At 36.6% G+C, this 21,390-nt stretch overlaps 1 protein-coding gene across 1 annotated transcript in view; it reads left to right on the top strand.

The window, feature by feature from the left end:
• LOC106152208 (tenascin-X-like) overlaps nt 1-21,390 on the top strand; it is a 66,915-nt gene that overhangs the window by 23,553 nt on the left and 21,972 nt on the right. The window contains exons 3-11 of the mRNA XM_087018069.1: nt 11,911-11,952; nt 12,348-12,398; nt 14,731-14,781; nt 15,362-15,482; nt 15,768-16,097; nt 18,116-18,366; nt 18,731-18,821; nt 18,983-19,243; nt 20,956-21,213. Coding sequence (XP_086874195.1) covers nt 11,911-11,952; nt 12,348-12,398; nt 14,731-14,781; nt 15,362-15,482; nt 15,768-16,097; nt 18,116-18,366; nt 18,731-18,821; nt 18,983-19,243; nt 20,956-21,213 — 1,456 coding nt within the window. The remainder of the gene's footprint in view (nt 1-11,910; nt 11,953-12,347; nt 12,399-14,730; nt 14,782-15,361; nt 15,483-15,767; nt 16,098-18,115; nt 18,367-18,730; nt 18,822-18,982; nt 19,244-20,955; nt 21,214-21,390) is intronic.

Genomic DNA, 21,390 nt, shown 5'->3' with positions numbered 1-21,390 from the left:
ACATTTGCATATATTTATTTCAGTTTTTCACATATTTATTTCAGTTCTTTATCTATTCATCTGCAACATAAACTTTCAAATTTGCCCTGTTTACGGCGCCTTTCAGTGTGCATCCGCCTTCAATCTGGAGGATGTAAGATCCAGATTTGGATATCCCCTTCACAACGTAGGGCCCCAGCCAGGGGTTTTCTTGTTTGCCCCCCTTTCTGTCACTCCTTCGTAAATTTCTTTTCAACACTTTTGTTCCCACGGTAAGTACCTGTAAAATTAATTTAGATACCATACCCCTGTAAGTGTTTTTGCATCGTTAATCACAGTTCACCTGCATTCAATTTTAATATAAATGGTTATTGACTACGAAGTATACAAATGTACAAGGCGCACCACCAGTAAATGGTATAATCCAGGCAAACAGTGTACATATTACGGTCACACTATATTAAACCAATGCTTTATAAGTAAAATATGCATCAATTTGATTCATGGGGTAATTCACCAAAAGCTTATAACTCATCAGTTGAATGTCCCCGGACCTAAAATCCTAGAAATGGTAGTCCCCGGACCTAAAATCCTAGAAATGGTAGTCCCCGGACCTAAAATCCCAGAAATGGTAGTCCCCCGGGCATAAATACCCATTAAATAGTAATCCCCTGCAGGACATTTATTCAAGGTACATAGGACCATTGTACACACATCCCAGGAATTATATATCTGCGTATAACGTAGTGTGACCTCTAATAATATTGCATATTAAACATCATGAAAATTGAAAGTTTACTTTATAATTAGACTTGCTTGTTCTCTGAATAACTCTTTTCTGTGTTGGTGTTGTCTCGATGGCATACGTGCCCTCCTGAAGATATTGGAAAATAACTTCAACTTCGGGCCTGGTCCGGGTGCTGCTTGTCCCTTCCATATCAAACGTCTTGTGATGGTGTGGTATTCATATATGAGCGGTATTTATAGTAGAACAAGGTAACGTCTGACATCTGGTTATGTCTGTAACCAATCAAAAATTTGCTACGTTGCAAAAATGACGACCAGGATAAAACAAAAGAAAAAAATTCACACGAAAAGTAAACATACTTTTATTTCTGTAAACGAAATTCGAACCTCCATCCACTTACACAATTACTCTGTATAACATCCATTACACTGCACAGCCTGACCACTACACCAGGTAGACGAACTGGGGTACTTATATGTGCTCACTAAAGCATGATATTACTGTCAATAGTCATTATCCACTAGTTTAAATGGTCGGACATAGTTATAGGGCGGACCTTCATTCCGTTGACTAATGTAAACGTAATGCAGGTCCGCCCGGAATAGAAGTCCTACCCTTTATTATATCAGGAATGCAGGTCCCATTAGGACTACTATTCCTCAGGAACGGCGGTCCGTAGGACCACCGTTCCTAGGAACCGAGGTCCGTTCACACCGGCGTAAACCGGGCGCAAATCGCTCCGCCCGAGTAAAGCCAGTTGCACCAAACTAGAATAGTGTTTACGTCGGTCTTAACTTAGTCGTAAATGTACGCCTGCCAGCTAGGTGGTGTAAGTCGGTCGTAGCTCGTTTTCCACTATGGCTAGGCAAGCACAGAGAGAGTTTGATGACAATTATCGTAGTTAACGTAGAAAATGTGGGTTGTTATTTGTTAGTTTCTTACTCAAATCTTCCGTCTGTATAGCTTGGTTTTTAAAAAACTAATTATATATATATATATATGATTACTAAATACATTATATGTGTAGCCATGTACATGTACCTGTATATGCATACACGGTATGTTCAAATTAAATCTTACCACACATGTAGGTACGTCTTGGCTCTCAGCAGTACGGTTTCTTTAATTCTTTTCCTTTTCACAATTTTTGACAAATCATAACTAACTATAGTCATTCTTTCTTCACATTTTATATCATTAATATTTGACTTAATACAAACATAGAGACGAAAGCTTAAAATATCAAACTTTTAAGGTTCATATATAATGTGTATTAGGTCTCTTGTATTTCTTAATCTCCAGGATGTAAGCTCGATTGAATTAAATGATCTCTCACGGTGTAACCATAGATAAGAAGGTCATGAAATCGTCGGCACTGTTGTAAAAATATAAAAAGAGAGCAATGTTGGCGTTTTTGCATTATTTTCAGATTCAAAAGTTTCAATAACAAATGTGAAGGTGTTCAAATCCATTAATAGAAATACGTACTTCCTCCAACGCGTTTTTCTCATTTACAGCAGCATACTATATTAGCATATTATAATAATATTTTGATTCGGAATATATTTACGATTTTATTGCTATATATCCAAGGCCACAGCAATGTTAACGTATTTTAACGTTCTTATTACTAAATCAAAATGGAATAATGTAGCTTATGAATTTCTCCGTCTCTGAAATGCTCCTTTTGTGTTTATTTGTCATCATTCCATAATGACTGCAGCTGAGATCACCTCATTTGCCCAATTATACCATTCACGTATTGTTGGCCAGTGACGCAACGGAGCGTTACTTGGGCGTAGTTACGACGATCAGTTTTTGTCTTGGTGCAACGGGCGTAAGCAGGGAGAGTAAACCTGGCACACGGGCGCCAGGCGTTGCGGTTTACGACAGTCGTAGCCGAGTAGATTTACGCCCCGTTGGTGCAACCGGGCCCTGGTGCGCTCGTGTCTTTACAATGAACGTCGATTGGGTCATTCCATATCAACTCATCCAGCGAGGGTACCCTCCGTCAAGAATGTTGCTGATTTTCACATATTTTGTAGATATTATAGGGACTAGAAAAAACCTAAAATTTTAGATTGAGATCTCAACTGGTTTCAGAGTTATGACACTCCAAAGTTGGACCCAGCTGTGGGCTTGCTGTGCCTCACTTGAATCTAGGTCATGGTGACCTAGTTAAGAAAAACACTATAACAATAGCCCTGCATATCCCATTGCTTTGTAGCTTTCATGACTTTATATCTTAACATTTCAGGAACCCAACTATCACACTGAAAATGGTCTGGCATATTTAAAATGCACTTAATTTTTACTTTGAAAAATCCTTGTCATTTTTTTAAAAATGATAGACACCCCACCCTTTTAATCTAATTTTTCTCAATGTCTCCAAATGGACAGGAGTTTTTGCTTTATCTTATATTAAAGAGGAGGCTTTGAACTTTAAAGTGACATTGTTAAATCAATTTGTATATTTTGGAGACAAAAGTAATTAAACATTATAAGAAAATATGTGATATGGGCTATTGCATGGTCACTGATCCAGAACAATGTACTATCAAACACCCAAATTTAGAAATATCTACATTAGTTTACCTGTTATCTCTCAGAATAAATTTCCTATGATGTTGTTATACTATAAAATATTTTTTGATGTGAATGAAATTGTTTTATGCAGATATTCTTTTAATTATTGACATCCCAACAATAGACCAGTTTTCATGTCTCCATCCAGATACCTACTTGTTGTGTCTTGTCATTTCAATGATATTTACAACCTAAATAAATGACCATATCATGCATGTGTCCCAAAACTTTTTTTATTATAATGTACATGTTTATCTATTTATTTATATGTCAAAATAGTTACATAATTTACATGTATATACAGAATGCTTTGTACAATTGTAACATGTATTTTCAAGTAAACATTTTAGCTTACATAACCTAAAAAATATGATTTTTCCATAATAACTATTTTTAGTTTAGTTAAAGATGATTAAAAAATCTAACCTATGATACATAATATGAAAGGAACTTCTCACAAATTTTCCTTTGGCCACCCTGCATAATATTATATGATATGCCAGTGACAGGAACAGGGATGATAATTTTGCAAATTATATCATTTAATGGCACCCAGCAATTTAAATGCTTGCTGACCAAAGAAAATTCTGGGCGAGTAGATTATGTAAGATAAAATGTTATCCTTAGAATACATTTAATGTAAATAGTTATACAAAGCATTCTGCATATTACCCCAACCTAATATGGAGGTGAATTTCACATGCTGTAGTTTAAAAAATATTACTGAATGAATTTTGAAATTGTAGTCAATTTTTATAACCTGTGTGTAGAACAAAAATGCATGGCTGCCTCAAATTTACTTCTACATGCAATATTTATCATGTGTGTATAGGTAACTTATGTTTCCCAGAAAAATGTTCCAAAAAAAAAAAAAAGGTTATTTTTGACCAAGTCCTTAGTGCAGTAGGTAACAGGGTCTTTTGCTATCAACTGAAACATATACATAACATGCATAGTGTTTGGTATTTCTGACATAATTTTTTCACCACTAATAGAAAATAGTTCATTTTATGTTGCTTTTACTGTTAGCATGCTGCATTTGTATTTATAAAATTCAGTGACAAACAAACTAAAATTGCAGCAAAAGTTATAAAATTATAAAAAAAGGAAATCAGCACTTATTGAATTTGCAAAGTGAGCACAACACTTTCACAGTTTCAAAATTTCCATTTGTGACAGTTACATTTGGAGTTAGACTATGAATTAATTTTTATGACAAGTGGTTCCAGGATAATGAAACTTTGATACACATTTCTTCATGTGGGACCATAAAAATTACCAAACATTGTTTCTAATCCATGCATTGGATATTTTCGAGAGCATACCTCTGACATTATTTGCACCTTTATATTGGGTTTAGATGATAAACATGTAACTTTTTTGACCTACAAAAAAAGAAAACATGTACTTTATAATAAAACAATATGTTTTTGGACATATGTAAGACATCAGATATGCTAAAAACTTTTCAAAATGGCCGGACATTTGGACCAGCAGTAATGAAAAATATGCCGGATTGAATGGATTTTTGTCAGACCGAAAATCACCCTGTGCGTTTGAGACAGATACTACCAGTACGATTAGGTAGCTTACCTTGTCTGAGAATGTGATAGGTTTGAAATGGAAGGGAAAAATGCTTAGGGTTTTATATAATTTTGTTAGTGAAGTATGTCAACTGTAAATTCAAAATTGCTGCTCTTAAAACGCTTTTGGTCCAATTTTTTACCGGTCCAGACAAATTTTCCCGGTCATGACCGACAGTTTCAGCATGTCTGAGTATGATGTGGTTATTTATTAAGGTTGTAAATATCTTTTAAATGACATAGGACAACAAGTAGGTATCTGCACGGAGACATGAAATCTGGTCTATTGATGAGATGTCAATAATTAAAGAACAACTGTATAAAACAATTTCATTCACATCAAAACAATATTTTATAGTATGACAACATCAGGGGAAATTTATTCTGAAAGATAACAGGTAAACTAATGTAGATATTTCTAAATTTGGGTGTTTGATAGTACATTGTTCTGGATCAGTGACCATGCAATAGCACATATCACATATTTTCTTATAATGTTTAATTACTTTTGTCTCCAAAATATACAAATTGATTTAACAATGTCACTTTAAAGTTCAAAGCCTCCTCTTTAATATAAGATAAAGCAAAAACTCCTGTCCATTTGGAGACATTGAGAAAAATTAGATTAAAAGGGTGGGGTGTCTATCATTTAAAAAAAAAATGACAAGGTTTTTTTAAAGTAACAACTGCACTCCCTTACGTGGCACCTGCGACTCGCAATTCCGACTTGTGCCTTTCGAGATCTTTCTAATGAAACCTTTATTGTACCTCCACGATCTCCGTTGCATCCAAAATCGGTAGGAGACCTACGGTCCTAAAATACACGGTACGTGCGTCCGGTTGTGACCGAGGCTTTACCAATGTTATATGTCCACTAGCGCACGTCTTACCTTATGCCCCTATTCACACAGACCACGAATCCCACGAAAAGCCAGGTATTGACAAATTTCCGGATTCGTGAGGATTCGTGAGATTTTACCAATTTTCTGGTCTAATTCGACACGCTCTACGATTCAGTTACGATACAGGGCCCGGTTGCACCAACAGGGCGTATATTTACTCGGCTACGACTGTCGTAAACCGCAACGCCTGGCGTCCGTGCGCCAGGTTTACTCTCCCAAATCTTCAAACTTACTAGCCACAAGTTTATCACAATTGCTAGCTGTGGGTCTCTATACTAAGAGTAGGTCCACTTTTTTCAGAAAAAGCCCCCCTCCCCCCTTTTGAGACTGCTAGCTTGTCATAATGACTGTCGAATGAGATGCAGCAAAGTAAACGAAGGATGATGGTGAGAGCCTGTAGCCAGTTTCCTATCCTAACAGACCTGATAAAAACTTCCAGTTTGCGATCTTGTCTCAGTACTAGTTCTCCAATCTGACAGGAGCTGGCATGATATGAAAACATATAACTACTTTTGACAAAGGTGAGCACACCAAAAAACAGCAGCTTTAAAGTTTGTCGACCAAAACATATTACACTTTCTAATAGAGAGTTCACTTGTGGTGAACAAGTTACCCCAGCAAGTGGCCTGCTGCTTATTTCAGAATCCCACTGCAGGACCAAGAATTGGGATTTTTAGGAAAACAGATGCTGAAATGACGCTCAAAGGGCACCATCTACAAGTATGTCTTCACACAAGACAAGTTACTAATTTTCCACTCAGCACATTAAAATTACCCAATTAACCCAAGTATCGACTTGCGACAGCATGCTCTGTAGGCTTGGGAGAGGGTATAGCTTTTAGACCTCACCCATCCATGATGGAGCAGAGTCGGAGCTATAGGTATTGAATCAACCATTAAGAATCAACACATTTTACCATTGGCAATTCAGTAATGGCTAGCCTTTGATTGTCATAATAGCAACCAAATACAGATACTGATTAAATGGGCAAATAAATGTGCTTTATCCACTATCTCCTCTCTACAATGGCACACAGATACTCCAAAGTAGATCATACATACAAAGGTGGGACAAGAAGGCTTTAGGTCAATCATTGGGCAGACAAGAAGAGAGCTTATGCCAATAGTACCGGTATTAAAATGAAGTATTTACATCAAACAACAATGGGCTCAGGTCGCTCTATAAAATGTAACATTTGTCATAAAAAATGGAGATGCATATTTTGCTCTTAAACAATCTTATGTGTTGTACTTAGATCACCCTAGAATCAAATTTTCATTAAATTTCATGATGACCTTGCAATAAGGTCAATCATGTACCTCCTAGATTTTGGAAATAGTTGCAAATGATAAACAGGACCCCATTTACAAGGCATTATTGGCACGCTAAACACGTTTCTGTAACATTTGGTAATTGAGAAATTATGGAATTTCGCTTGAAAATCTTACGACCTTGTAAATAGCGGTCATAACCTTAACCTCTGGTGACCTTTAAATTAGTTGCAATTGATTGTTGACTTCTCATTTAGTAGGAATTGATACATTAAACATGCATGTTTTAGTGACATACGGTTACCAAGTTATAAATAATATGATATAATTCACTTGGAAAATACCATGCCCTTGAAATTTTTTCATAATCTTGGCCTCTGGTGACCTTGAAAATAGTTGCGGTGTTTGGCAGTGTCCCACTTGGTTGATATTGTTTCTTATAACATGTTTCTATGACAACAGGGGAACTGTCATATAGACATTATGGGTTTTTTTGCTCCAAAAATGCTTTGACCTTGTAATAAGGTCATGACCTTGACCTCCAGTGACTTTGAGACTAGTTGCAAAAGATTGGGGATCACTCACTTAGCAGGAATTGATACTTAAAACATATTTCTGTGACATTGTGAAACTGTCATATTGACATTACGGGGTTTTTTTTCCTCCAAAAATGCTTTGACCTTGTAATAAGGTCATGACCTTGACCTCCAGTGACCTTGAGACTAGTTGCAAAAGATTGGGGATCACTCACTTAATAGGAGTTGATACTTAAAACATGTTTCTGTGACATTGGGAAACTGTCATATAGACATTATGGGTTTTTTTTTCTCCAAAAATGCCTTGATCTTGTAATAAGGTCATGACCTTGACCTCCAGTGACCTTGAGACTAGTTGCAAAAGATTGGGGATCCCTCACTTAGTAGGAGTTGATACTTAAAACATGTTTCTGTGACATTGGGTTCCTAAGTTATGGATTTCATGTCCACCCACCCCATTCAATAGCGGCCATTTTGGATTTTTGTGGAAAACGAGACTTTGCCATAGGGGGATTCACGGGGAAAATTTTTTGGGCTATATTGGGCCTTCAAGAATCAGACCAGAATCAGTTGAAAAACCTTTGTCACCAATTTTTTTCCAACCTAAGTTGTTTTTTGACTGGCCTACTAATTCGATACGCTCTACGATTCAGTAAGGATACAGGTGTGCTAGTGTTACGAATATTCGTGTGATTTTGCCAAAATCGCACGGATATTTTCCAGAAATTCACTAAACTTTTTGGAATCGGGAGTTCGTGGCCATTATTTTGAACAGCAAAATTTTGTCATGCTGTGGCAAAAAGCACTGACAAGTGGGCCAGGACTTAGTATTTTAATATAGCTCTGCTATTTGATAGTACGGACATAGTGACTGACATGTTGTCGCTACACGTCGGACATTTTCGATTTATGCCTGGGGCCGGTTTCACAAAGCAGTAGTTAGTTAGCGATCGGTAGTTAGCCTCTCGCTAGTTAGAGTGCCGTTTCACGAAGCAGTCGCTAGTTCTCTCGCTCGTTATTGCCTTGGATATTTAACGACTGGTCAGACCAGTCGCTAACTCTAGAGTTTCATCGTACGCATGCGTAATGAGTGAAATAAAAAGGTTGCTTAGTTACCGTTGTCTGTCGTTTGTCTTTGTATCCAATATGGCGACGACCATTCTAGCTATCCGTACCACCAGACGCGATGTAGACTTACAACGTTTTCATGATAGGCAGAATCTATTAGAGTATTCACACGATGATGCAATTTACAAGAGGTTGCGCCTAGCTGTGACAAAAAGAGCGGCAAAAAGGTGGTGGAGATCCTTTACGACTACCTCAAAGCAGACGTTCTTATGCATTTCCAGCCACCATAAACTGGAGAGTTAGTGCTTTCGCGACACTTTTACGCAAGAGTTCCACTTCCGGTAAACTGTTTTGAGACTACGGTGAGTAACGAGAGAACTAACGACCGAACTTAACGACTGAACTTAGCGATGAGTTAACCACTGCTTTGTGAAACACCCCTAAAGTGTCCTCGTTAGAGAGACAGTTCAGTAGTTAGTTATTCTAACTACTACTGCTTCGCGAAACCGGCCCCTGATCTCTTAAACACCTCGGAATACGACCTTATTCTCTTTCACCCGTTCTCGGTCTGCCGCTCTAGGTGGCTTTTAGACAAACCAGAAGGCTTACATTTTTTAATCGGCTAAAATTTTGGAGATTTAAAAGGTGTCAGAAACGGTGAAATATCTTGGCTATGAACGTACTCTGGGTTACAGTGTACATTGACGTATTGAGAAATAAATTTCTAATAATATGAGATGCACCATGAGCAGAGTTGATCTAGAGGCTTTTTGGTGTTAAAAAATTAGTTTGAAATCGAAAATTTACGAACAACTGTGATCTTCGTATTTATAGAGGCCTCCGCACAAATTTTAATTACCAGTAAGGTGTGGCAAATTTATTCAGCTTTCTGTCAATGTAAGCATGTAAAGAACTTTGCTTTAAGCTGTGAATAGGACAAATCAATTCACGACCGTTTAAGCCTGAAAACTTGAACTTACAATATCCGTATATTAGCCTCGCTTTGACTTAGTGCTTTCTCAAGCGCTTCAGCGTCGTTTTAGTTTTTCCCTCACACAGTATTACTTATATAGAGCAACTGAGAATTGGCGACAATGAAAAAAAGTTTCTTGGCAATTACCATAGTGCTAATATAAATGAATGAATATATATATAAATGATGAGAGCATTCCTTTCATTAAAATATGAAAAATAACAAATGAAAGACGTCTTTATATTTAATCACATTGTAATGTGATATTTTATTCTATTTTATTTTTACATTTCAACTACTCTGAAACATTTCAATGAGTCTGAAACATGGTATCACCATGCAAGCTCAATAATATTTTTTTCATCCATAAGAAATATCGCAGAGGTCGTGGTGTTCATTGTCACACAGCATTTTGAAATGATGGGTGCTTTTGTTATGAAAATTGCAGGTCAAGGCTCGGCAAAAGGAATCCTGGTCCCATTCATGCTACTCAAGCCTAGAAAATAATTTATAGAGTTTTCAATAGAATATCATTAAAATATTTTCTAACTACATTTATCACACCCTCACATACACATATGATAATAATAATAATAATAATAATAATAAATTGCAATCTTTTTAATAGGTAAACTGTAACAATCAATCTTTATCTTAAACAGCACTATTTACAATAAATCTTGCCTTAAACTGCACTATTTATACTTAATTCATAATTGTTATGATAAACAAAAATCATCTGAAATTGAACTCTGGACAAAGTTGCACACCCATCATTCAATTAAAAACCCAATTTGAATCAAGGCCTGAAAATGTTACAAAAACACATGCAAGTCAGAGCACCACAAGTTGTGGTGTACCCACTATCACGCCCTAATCATTGAAGGTCCTGTTACATTTAATGTACATACAACATACATATTATCCCTCTGTGTTAAATTGCCTTTTTGATGACACTCTTCCAGTCAAAACCCCCAACTAATGCAATAAAACTTATTTTGGGTTTACACGTTTTTTCTCTAAAAAATTAACACAATACATTTGCCACCCCCCCTCCCCCGGCCAAAAAGGAAACATGTTTATAACCAAAATTTAAGATTCATACCTTTTAAAACATGCCTATGGTAAGTTTACAATGCAGTAACTTTCACAATCAATACCCGCCCCCTCACCCCCTGCAAACAAGTACCGCGCGGGTACACCGCCATATGCGCATAGGCAAGGAGTTATAAGTGTATTCACGACGGATGACAATGTCATTTTGCAAGCCACTTAATTTTTTTCACACTAAAACACGGAGAAATTACGTAAGAAGCTTGACATTCATTCCATACATGAGACCAGAACGCCACTGCCATCACTCGATCGACTAAATGATAGCTACCCGGTACGGTGAATATAGTCAATATACAGCTTGTTGGAAATGTTAAACATCTACAAATTACAGGCCATCGCACATTTTAAAAGTTTTATATGTTCAAAAATGAATGTCAAACTGTGAAAAAACAGGAACAGATACAGAAAAAAAACCCTTAAACTACATTTGGCACAGTTCAAAAGTTTATCTTTACATTGACGTTTTGTGTGCGGCCATTTTGCTATTAGCCAGTAACTTAAGAGGATACTCACTGAAATCGATACACGAACATTCCTCAGGTGTATAAAATGTAACTTAAGCATATACTGTATTGTTCCATCGAATTTATTTGTGCATAAATCAACTGATCATTGTATAAACATATGTACATCTTACCTGTCTCTATGCCTTCGACTCCCGACGTTTTTCTTAGAGCCTCTGCTCCCCATTTTGAAAACGAGGCCAAATCTAATAGGCCTACTTTCCGAAATAACCGTCATATGAGCCGGTGGCTTCCGGGCTGTGCGTTCTATCCCATAATATCAATGTAAAAACTAATATTTCGCAACGCCGATGCGACCGCAAGATACTATTATCCAACGATGCACTGGCAGTAATAATTTATATTAACGATGAACTGGCAGTAATAATTTATATTTTGAAACTAGGGTCAGGTTTCTGTTGAATTACTATGTGGGCTACCATATATATATATATATATATATATATATATATATATATATATATATATATATATATATATATATATGAAACAAAGGGATACCCCACTATTCAGAAAATCATTAAGTTGTTTTTAACTAATAAAATCATGATTCATGATTTTTTCATTGAATGGTTAACGTATAAAATTTTTCAAATTGCCAATCTATTTATTATGCTTTATAGGTTTTTTTAGATATAGAAGGGTGGCATGACGCCGCATTTGAGGTAAGAAACATGTGTAATGAATAATTCATGCATTATTCTGGTGAATGAGAGACTTTTAAGGAATGTAAGAAGTCTGTCATTTCTAGTAATCAATCCCGAAAGGGCAAATCAGGAAAAACGTTGTAATTCCAATAGATAGCTGGCCTGCATCAGATTTTAGCTGTTTCCAGTATGTATATAAATAAATAGTATACTGGTACAAATTACTAGTTTGGACTAGTTTTAGGATTTTTAAAGATATGGAACTATTGACAGATACATAACAATGAATCTTTGACTGCAATATGATGTCATGTTTGGGAAACATACTTCGTTTAAAATATTCGATAATTAATGACCAGTGACAGTGTGAACATTTATTATATTTTATGTAAATGCTTTCTTTACAATGACAGGGAGGTAACAATGACCCAGTGCCACGACGTCCGCCGGACGGTGAAGGGGAGGTGAGTTTGACCTACTCCAAAGCCTCAGACAGGATTGGTCCAACAATTTTTAGACCACTACAAAAGCATAAGTTTGGGATTTGTTGCACAAAAAACCGTTTGGTGTTTGGCTATGTTGTTAGACTGCTAAAATTTAATAATCAGTGACGCAAAGTGATTTTGATGTAAAATTTGTTTAGAAGGGATGATTGAAGCACGTACGGTAGTGATTATTACAGTTTCATAACAGTATAAAGACTACTGACATGTTTTCGTCCTTTTCTTAATATAATATAATATTATTCCTCAGGGAATAAAGACGGTGGCATTGCAGAAGTGCATTCATCCAAACACGAGCTAGATTTACTATACGAGACAGTTATTATTTTTTTTATTGATTAAGTCTCATATTTAGGTCTGACATACACACACTGGACAAAAGAAGTGTCACCCCTACTGACCCAATACTATGGGGGAGATAAATGACTGTGGAATGATATGCTCCTGGTATCATTTTATTAACATCAAATTTCACAAAAAAATCACAAAATGAGAACAAAATATACATTCTACCAAAATATGCAGTTTCAAGTCCAAAATTAGTACTTAGTGGCATAGCCACTTGACCTAATAATAGGTGCCAGTCTACGAAGCAAGGATTCATATAATTGTCTGATGCGTTCAGGGCTTATGCTGGCCCAAGCATGAAACACTGAATATAACAGAGTTTCTCTACTGGATAGACGGACATTTGTAAAAAGTTTTGGCATATCATTCCACAAATTTTCTATTATGTTTGCATCCGGACTCTGGGCAGGCCACACCACCCTGCGAATGTCCTGTTGGTCAAACCAATCATCAACTGCTCTGGGCCTGTGACAAGGAGCATTGTCATCCTGGTGAACAAATGGATAATTCCTGTCACCAAACATGTTAGTAATAGATGGTAGCAAGCCTGACTCCAAAACATCGATATATTTCTAGTGATTCATGTTTCCATTAACCACTATCAATTCGCCCAAGCCATGGATGCTGATGCAGCCCCACACCATGATGAATATGCTGCTCCGGGTTCGAAAATTCAGTGCATGTGAGTCAAATGCTTTACCAGCAGTTTGCCAGCATAGTACCCGTCTGTCATCAGAGGTCAGACCAAAGCGACACTCATCAGAAAAAATATATGGGACCAATTGTCATGAACTGTCTAGTTCCAGATCCTGTTGACCCTAGTTCACTCAAGTTGCCTGTTTTGTAACGATATAGGAGGTTTCAGACTTGCTAACCTGCTGTACACTCTCTGAGCATGTAACCGACGCCTAGCAATTTTCACAGACACATTCTTATGTGTGAAATTGTTCCACTGTGTTGTCAACTGACAAGCAGTGTCGAACTTTGACAACCTGGACATCAAAATCAGTCGTCGGTCTTCACGGATAGTATTTTTTCTTGGACGACCCATCAGAGGCAATTTGTCTCTTGATCCAGTGTTTCTATACCAAGACCAGACCCTCTGCACGGTTCTGACTGAACAATTCAATTGTATCGATATTCTGACATTGCTTATATTCCGCCTCTTCAGGTTAATAACTTGCACCTATAACTGTTAAATAATTGCTTGTATCTTGCCATATTGGAGGAAGACAGGAATAACATTTGCTGTACATGTACAAGACAAACAATACAATGCCATGGTATAGCGGTTTTATACTCATTAGTCACATTATAAGTAGACCAGGCATTATAAGTACCCAAGATCTGCCTACTTTTATTACTCTGAGTTAGGGGGTGACACTTCTTTTGTCCAGTGTGTGTAGCTGACTACTTTTGTGTAGAATTTACATATAAAATGTGTTATTTTGAATAGTTGATGTTAGAAAATTGTTGAGGGTCCTAAACAGGTATAATGGCTTAGCTTTATTATTCGCTTGACCTGCACACGACGTAATTCCTTATTTTAATGCGATAAAAGATACAACTACCGCAATGACTCAGTTATAAGGTCTCATTTTTTAAATCGTTGACGGGACGGTGATGCTTCGACTCAAATATGATACCACAAAACTTATCAATAATGCCCTAAGAAAGGTAATTATCTTTAGATAAGGGGTTGGTTTGGAGGGAGAGGTCGTACCTATTTGGTGGATACATGGGGAGCGGGACAGTGGCCCCCTAACATCACTAATACCACTTTATCCTTTCGAAAAAGGCAAACTATACTCAGATACTTAGAATTAGAGGACATCGATAGGTGTAAAAATGTATAATATTTGTTGCTGTATTGCTATTCACTTCAAGATATTGTGTGAATCAATATCAATATAAAAATAATGCTTCACTTAATATAACTTTGTAGGTTAATTTAGAAAGCGATTGTCTTCTTGCTGAACAAAGACATGTGCCAAAGGTGAGCACCGATCGTTATTATAAAATTATCCAAAGAAAAAAGTACGTAAAATAGTTTTATTGATGCAGTGTAAATGTTGATTAAGAAAGGTCATTCTTTGGTTTTAAAAGCAATATAAAAGGGATAATAACTCTTCGTTTTGGCCAAAAAATGAATTTTCCTGGAGTAAACAACAATTTTCCGATACTTACCAATGGTTAATGAATCCGTTTTTACATTCAAAGTTAGCCCCTGGTTTTTTTCTAAAAAGTTTGTTTTTTTTTTGTTAAAATCTCTTAAGAGATTATGACAGAGTATAGCCATCAATGGTGGTCACGTGATCCGAAGACAAGTTCAGATATCAGAATAATAGCTATAACTGCTGTTTTCGTCGTAAAACAGAATATATTATATTTCTATGAGTTATTCACAATGTTTTTATTGTGAAATATAGATTTCATACGAAGAGTTATTATCCCTTTAATCTTTGCGTCAAATACTTCAGTGAAATAAGAAATTTATACTTATTACTATTTTGGTAAAAATCTTTACCTGTACGGTTTTATTATATATTGACATTCCTATTTCGGTCATGGTTTAGGAGGTCGACAAATTTCACAGAGACGCTGCGTTCATGGTGCGCCTTTGGGAGAGAAACAAGTCCGAGGAAGTGGAGCACTTTACACGGATGATGTCCCGTCCATTAAAAGAAATGCTGGAAGGTTTGTCAGCATGTTAGGCACTAAATACTATGCCTCTGGTGGATTCTAGACATACTTTAAATAAATAAAGAAAGCAGTCAAGGAAATCACACAAGATCATAGAATTACGAGAAGTACCGCACTGCTGGTAACAAACAAAATGACACGACACGTTGTACATACCCCAATGCCGGCACATACATAAATACATACATACATGTACATGTATTTATCCACAGCCTATACAACAAGGGGTTTAACGCTCCTCATTTTCAGTTAACATGCAAAATTCTTTTCTAATTTTAGGTGTGGTGTTTAGTCCAGATGAAATACGAATCCATCATGAAACCATTGAGGATGATGATACGGTCACTGTAAACTTGGAGTGGAATGGGCCGCTCAAGGGGGAATACTCGGGGTTTAGAATAACGGTAGAGAAGAGAACCGATGGGAATTTTGTGTTTGATAAATCAGGGCACGTTGTGAAGGCAGACGTCGGCAAAGAGAAAGAGAGAACAGTGTGTTTGCGACATTTAGAGTGCGGTTCTGTGTATCAAGTCCGAATCTTTACTGTGTTGGAAAAAGAGGAAGGGGTTATCAGAACAAGCCAGCCGTCAAAAATAGTCATAGCTACATGTTAGTATAAGGCATTTGTTTCATATTTTTATTTTTTCTTTCGTAGACACCACATACAGTATCAAGAAGATTCTATGCGAATACACCTTATTGCAAGATATATAAATGGAGTTACGTGCATAAAATGTACATTTGAGCTTGGACATAATTACGATAATAATTCGTTGTTATGTTCAAGATTTGAGGTTTGTTTGCTATCCCATACATACCAAATGCGAATGCATGCACTTTGTGGGGAACGCCCTTTCCTTTGGGGTACTGATTTGCATCCCGAATTTAACCAGGTTTATGGAACGATTAGATAACTCATTCCTTTAGATATACAATTCATTCTAGGTATCATCGATTTATGTATTTTTAAATGTCATCTTCAGAGCCACCTGAGCCCAGTTTATTTGTTCTGAAAAAGTCATCTGGTAGATTTGCAAGATATGACAGGGGGCTAACATTAACCGGTATGGTGGGCAAGGGAAATGTGACCTCATTCGTTTTGCAATGCAGAATTTACTCCCCCCACGCTAACAAGAGTGGGACTCATTCGAAAACCACCACGATATCGCGTGCAATTCCTGATGTTATAACAGGCAAAGAGACTGATACCCAAGTGAAAGACCTTCTACCAGGGACACTCCATGGGTGGGTTAGGTTTTAATGTAGAATCTCGTTCTTCTCAGAAATAGCGGAGCGGAATGCTCATTGTATAAAATTTACACATTTTATACCCGTTGGAACATATGTTTCATAATTTTAATGATTAAAATAATAACGAATGTAGGTTAACGCGACTGTAGGTATAGGTAGATGTTCATCAAACGCCTGTCCTGTAATCAGATTATATAGTTATATATGTGATGTATTTCATATTACTCGTGTTATTTACGCATAAAGAGGTGGTGTGTCGTCCTTCTTTGCTAAAACATTGAATTAAATGAATTGTTTGTATTATTGACCGCTATTAGCAGTTGTAGGGTGTGGTAACCACTCCCCAAATCTCTGGCTTTCAGATTCATGCTGAAGTGCAGATGTGACTCATCCCCAGAAATGCACTGCATGACGTCACGTCTAGCCCACTGCGCATGCGTGCATTTTAATGAGTTGCTAGATTGCCATAGGAAAATGAATGGGTTCGCGATTCGTGGGTAATTCGCGATAATTGACAAACTAACGGCCTGATGCCGATAGACAGCAACGCTGTGCTATGCTTCAAGCAACTCCTGACCAAATATCGCTAGGGTTTTTTTTTAAATTCTGTTGTACACACGTACTAAGAAGTGTGCTGTGCATTGCCTAGCCCACCCTTAGCAAAACGCAAATATTTTCAGAAATAGTGATTTTAGACGTTGATTCACTCAGAAACAAAGGCAAACTAATTAGTTGCCGATAGCACCAGCAGATAACAGCACCATACAGAGTATGATTAAAAATTTTCATAGCAATTGAAGAACTTTTACCACTGTACAATGGAGTCCAAAAAAGAAGGTAGGGAATAGGCCTACCCCCCCCCCCCCCTCTATCAACAATCACGAAGAATGAAAACAGGTCAATCAACAATCACGAAGATATATTCATGTCAATCACCAATCACGAGGAATTGAAAACTGTCACCAATTATCAAGATAGAAAATTGAAACAGTAAAATGGAAACTGAGGAAAGACCAATAAACACGGATGCTTCTCACACCGAAAGTAATTTTATTGAAATAACTGTTCTTACAAGTGAGTGGATGAATTCAATAGTGTAATGTTTTGGTGAACACAATTTCCAATTGCGAGGAATTGTTTGCAATTATATTCTGATTCAAACGTGTCAGTACAATACACTATTCTTTAGTTTAGGCCAGTGCCATATTTGAGTTAACAAAATTTTATCTTGCATAACACTTGGATGATCTTGCTGCCTGTGATATTTTGAAATTATAGCATTTGCATATTTTGCCGATGCGTTTTAGTAGTCCGGTACATGTAAATGTTTCACACCCGCACGTGCATCAAAAATTAATCTTACATTTATATTTCAGACCCTGGTAAGGTGAAGAAAGTGGAACTGCAAAAAGAAAGACTGGCAAAATTGGATGCTACGACAAGCATCCCAATACGGTGGGTTAAGCCAAAGGGCAACGTTGATAGGTATACTGTGTTCTACAGAGGAAGCCAGGATGAAGCATTCCGACAAGTACCCTCTCACAAAGAAAGTTGTATCTTATACGGTCTCACACCAGGCACCAAGTACACTGTAATTGTTACAGCGGATTGTTGCACTGATAACAAGGTATGTATTAAATAAAGAAATGCCAGCAATATTTCCTGGCAAATAACATATGTAAAAAAATGACATTGCCATGCGCAAAATGATAACAATAGACGAATCATAAATATTTTTATATGCCGTATTTTATGCAACGGCAAACTACATTTATAGAACCAGTGGCTCTTCTTGTAGAATGCTGGTAATTGTGGCTGATAGTCCCAAACGTATTGCTTCTTTTGCTGTATGCTCCTCAAGGAAGAAATGAAAAAAACATTTCAGGGTTGAAAAGAGTCATGAAAACAAATGATACATTGTACAGTTGACCAATTTACAGTACTTTATCGATGTACCTATGGTATAAAATTAACATTTTCTTTTTTATTAGTTTTGTGAATACCCACCAGCCGTCGGGATACAGGAAAGTGCCGAATCAAATTATATACAGGGGAAACAGGTCCAGGCAGACATATACACACGTAAGTCTATCTTGCACCAAATTAAGTGCCACTTTAAGGCTAATGTACCAGAAAAGAACATACATACACGCATATTCTATCATCCATTCTTTGATTTTCTAAATTTCCCAAACATTTTTGTTACTGCCTATGCACAGCGTGTTTCTCATTATTCTCTCCAGACCCCGCAAAACCTACAGAAATGGCGGCTGATTCCACCTGTACCAGTATAGATGTCACATGGGCGAAACCGTTGGGACAAGTGCAGACGTATCTGGTCTCTTGGAGTGATGGCAGCGGTGACACCGGTCTCAAAGAGGTTCCATGCGACACGTGCACATATACCATTAATTACCTACAGCCGGGCACCAAGTACACTTTATCAGTGCAAGCAAAAAGTAATGGGATTCATAGTGAGAAAGAAACCATGTACAAAGTTACAGGTGAATAATTTCCATTCGTCAGATCAATTAAAGTGTAAATGTTTTATTTTAAGGGGTGCCTTATATTTAATACTGTGAGAATTGAAATGTTTATACAAATTACAGGTTAATCCATGTTACAAGCAATGTGATGGTGTTTGATCTTAATCGCTCTAGCTTCAGCTACAAAATGCGCTTTTAATTTAAATGTTCTAATTCAGTTATCAAAATATCTTATCAAATAGCCAGACATCGCAGTTGACGTGAACATTTCTGAGGTCGGTGAGAGTGACATGGGGACTTCGTGTTGATTCATATTTTCTAAAAAAAAAAATTATGGCAATTGGACTTCAATTTACAAAAATATAGCCAATTATGTGTTTGAAAAGCATATTTTGTCAGCTGTTACGATGGGTCATTTGCAATAATTATGGTCATAGATATGATGCATTTAGCTCTATATGTCTATATGTCAATTATTTATGGTGAATATGATATTGGTCTATAATTCCCAAAACGTATGGTTTCTCGTTTTACAGGTTCTTCAGAAGATATATTCTGAGAAAAAATTATTTTAATCATTTTGATGAAACGGGCTTTGATACATATTTATTTATTTTTGTTAATGCAATAAAAGCATATTTGATCAGGTCAAATATGACTTTGAAATCACCTACCTGATAATAAGATTAATTAAACTGTTATGACTTTAACATAATAAAGGAGTTGTGCCATATGTAACCATTATATTGCTGTGGGTTTTAAATCATGAGCCCCTTGGTGTCTCCTAGTGTCGTGTGAATGTGTAATGATATACATTTATGTATCTGCATTGAATATGGTTGGGGAAATCTCAATTTTCTCACCGAAGACATTTCCCAGTAAATACTCTAGACTCTTCCCCAAAAGCAGTTTTACATCAGAGCCATGGTAGTAATAATTCTAAAACAAAGACCATAATGTTATTTGTATCCTTATTTCAGAACCAGCGAAATGCACTCCAGAGTGTAGTGACGGGTGACGTCATAATTGCAATTTTATTTGGTAAAAACTGTAGAATCGGTTTCTCGAATTTCCCTTTTACCCGAGCACCCACGATCACCGTTTTAACGCCGATTCAAAGACACCAGTTAGCACTACTAAACCCTCCCAGCAATTTTTCTTAAAAGTCTAGTTAAGATTGTTGATATCGTTGATTAATTAAGCAAAATAATACCTTTGTTCCATCAAAATCTGTTTTTAGAGGGTTACAACTCCAAGACAAAAGCAATTATCAAAAACGCTGGCACGGGATTATAGCTCATACACTTGCAGTCCACAATACCAATTTTCGTGAAGAAATTTTGTTCAGAGATGAAGTTACGCCTCATACCGATTGCTATCTCACCTCAGAGTAGAACGGTGTTAAATTGATGATTAAAGCTTTGAGACTCCTATGCTTATACATTGCATCGAAAAAATATAAACGCCGATATTTATATTTGTAATTGTTTTTCATTAAATCCGCACAGATTATTATTGAATAGTTAGATGCATAGTTAGTTTCGGTATTTAGATGATAAATAAGGGTTACAATATCCATTAGATGTTTGTGTTTCCTGTATTTATATCTTAACTTACTATAATCACAATACATGTATGTATCCCGTTGTAAATTTTTGGTTATAAGTTATCAATTTACTTTTACAGACGAAAACCAGTGTAATTTTATAATATTTTGTGTCACCTTACAGATCCAGAAGAGGTCGGTGAAATCGAGGTACAAACACAGGAAATACCTGCAGCTCTTTCTTGGGAACCCCCACCCGGGAATTGGGAAAGTTTTAGGGTTTCTCACTGGAAATACAAAAAACAGGATAAAATCGATGAATACACAGACAAGTGTGTGTTTGCTCTGGACAAATTGGAACCGGGAGAAAAATTTTTTGTAGAAATCGCTACGCTGGTGAACGGTTTAGCAAGCCAAGGACGGACGGCAACTTTTGTTACAGGTGCGTGCATACGTTGAAAATATATTAAAGTATAGTTAAAAGAAAAGTTAAATTTTAGAACCAACTTTACCCCTTTTACGGAGTAACAATGATTCTATCAAGTGTTATCTAAATAATTTTACATGATAAAGCTAACGGTTATATGTTATAACTGTTATATGTATAAATATGATTGTA

This window comes from Lingula anatina, chromosome 7, assembly GCF_051362555.1.
Source record: "Lingula anatina isolate TDL-2025a chromosome 7, LinAna3.0, whole genome shotgun sequence".
NCBI classification, from domain to species: Eukaryota; Metazoa; Brachiopoda; class Lingulata; order Lingulida; family Lingulidae; genus Lingula; species Lingula anatina.
This window is presented reverse-complemented; position numbering and strand designations above follow the sequence as displayed.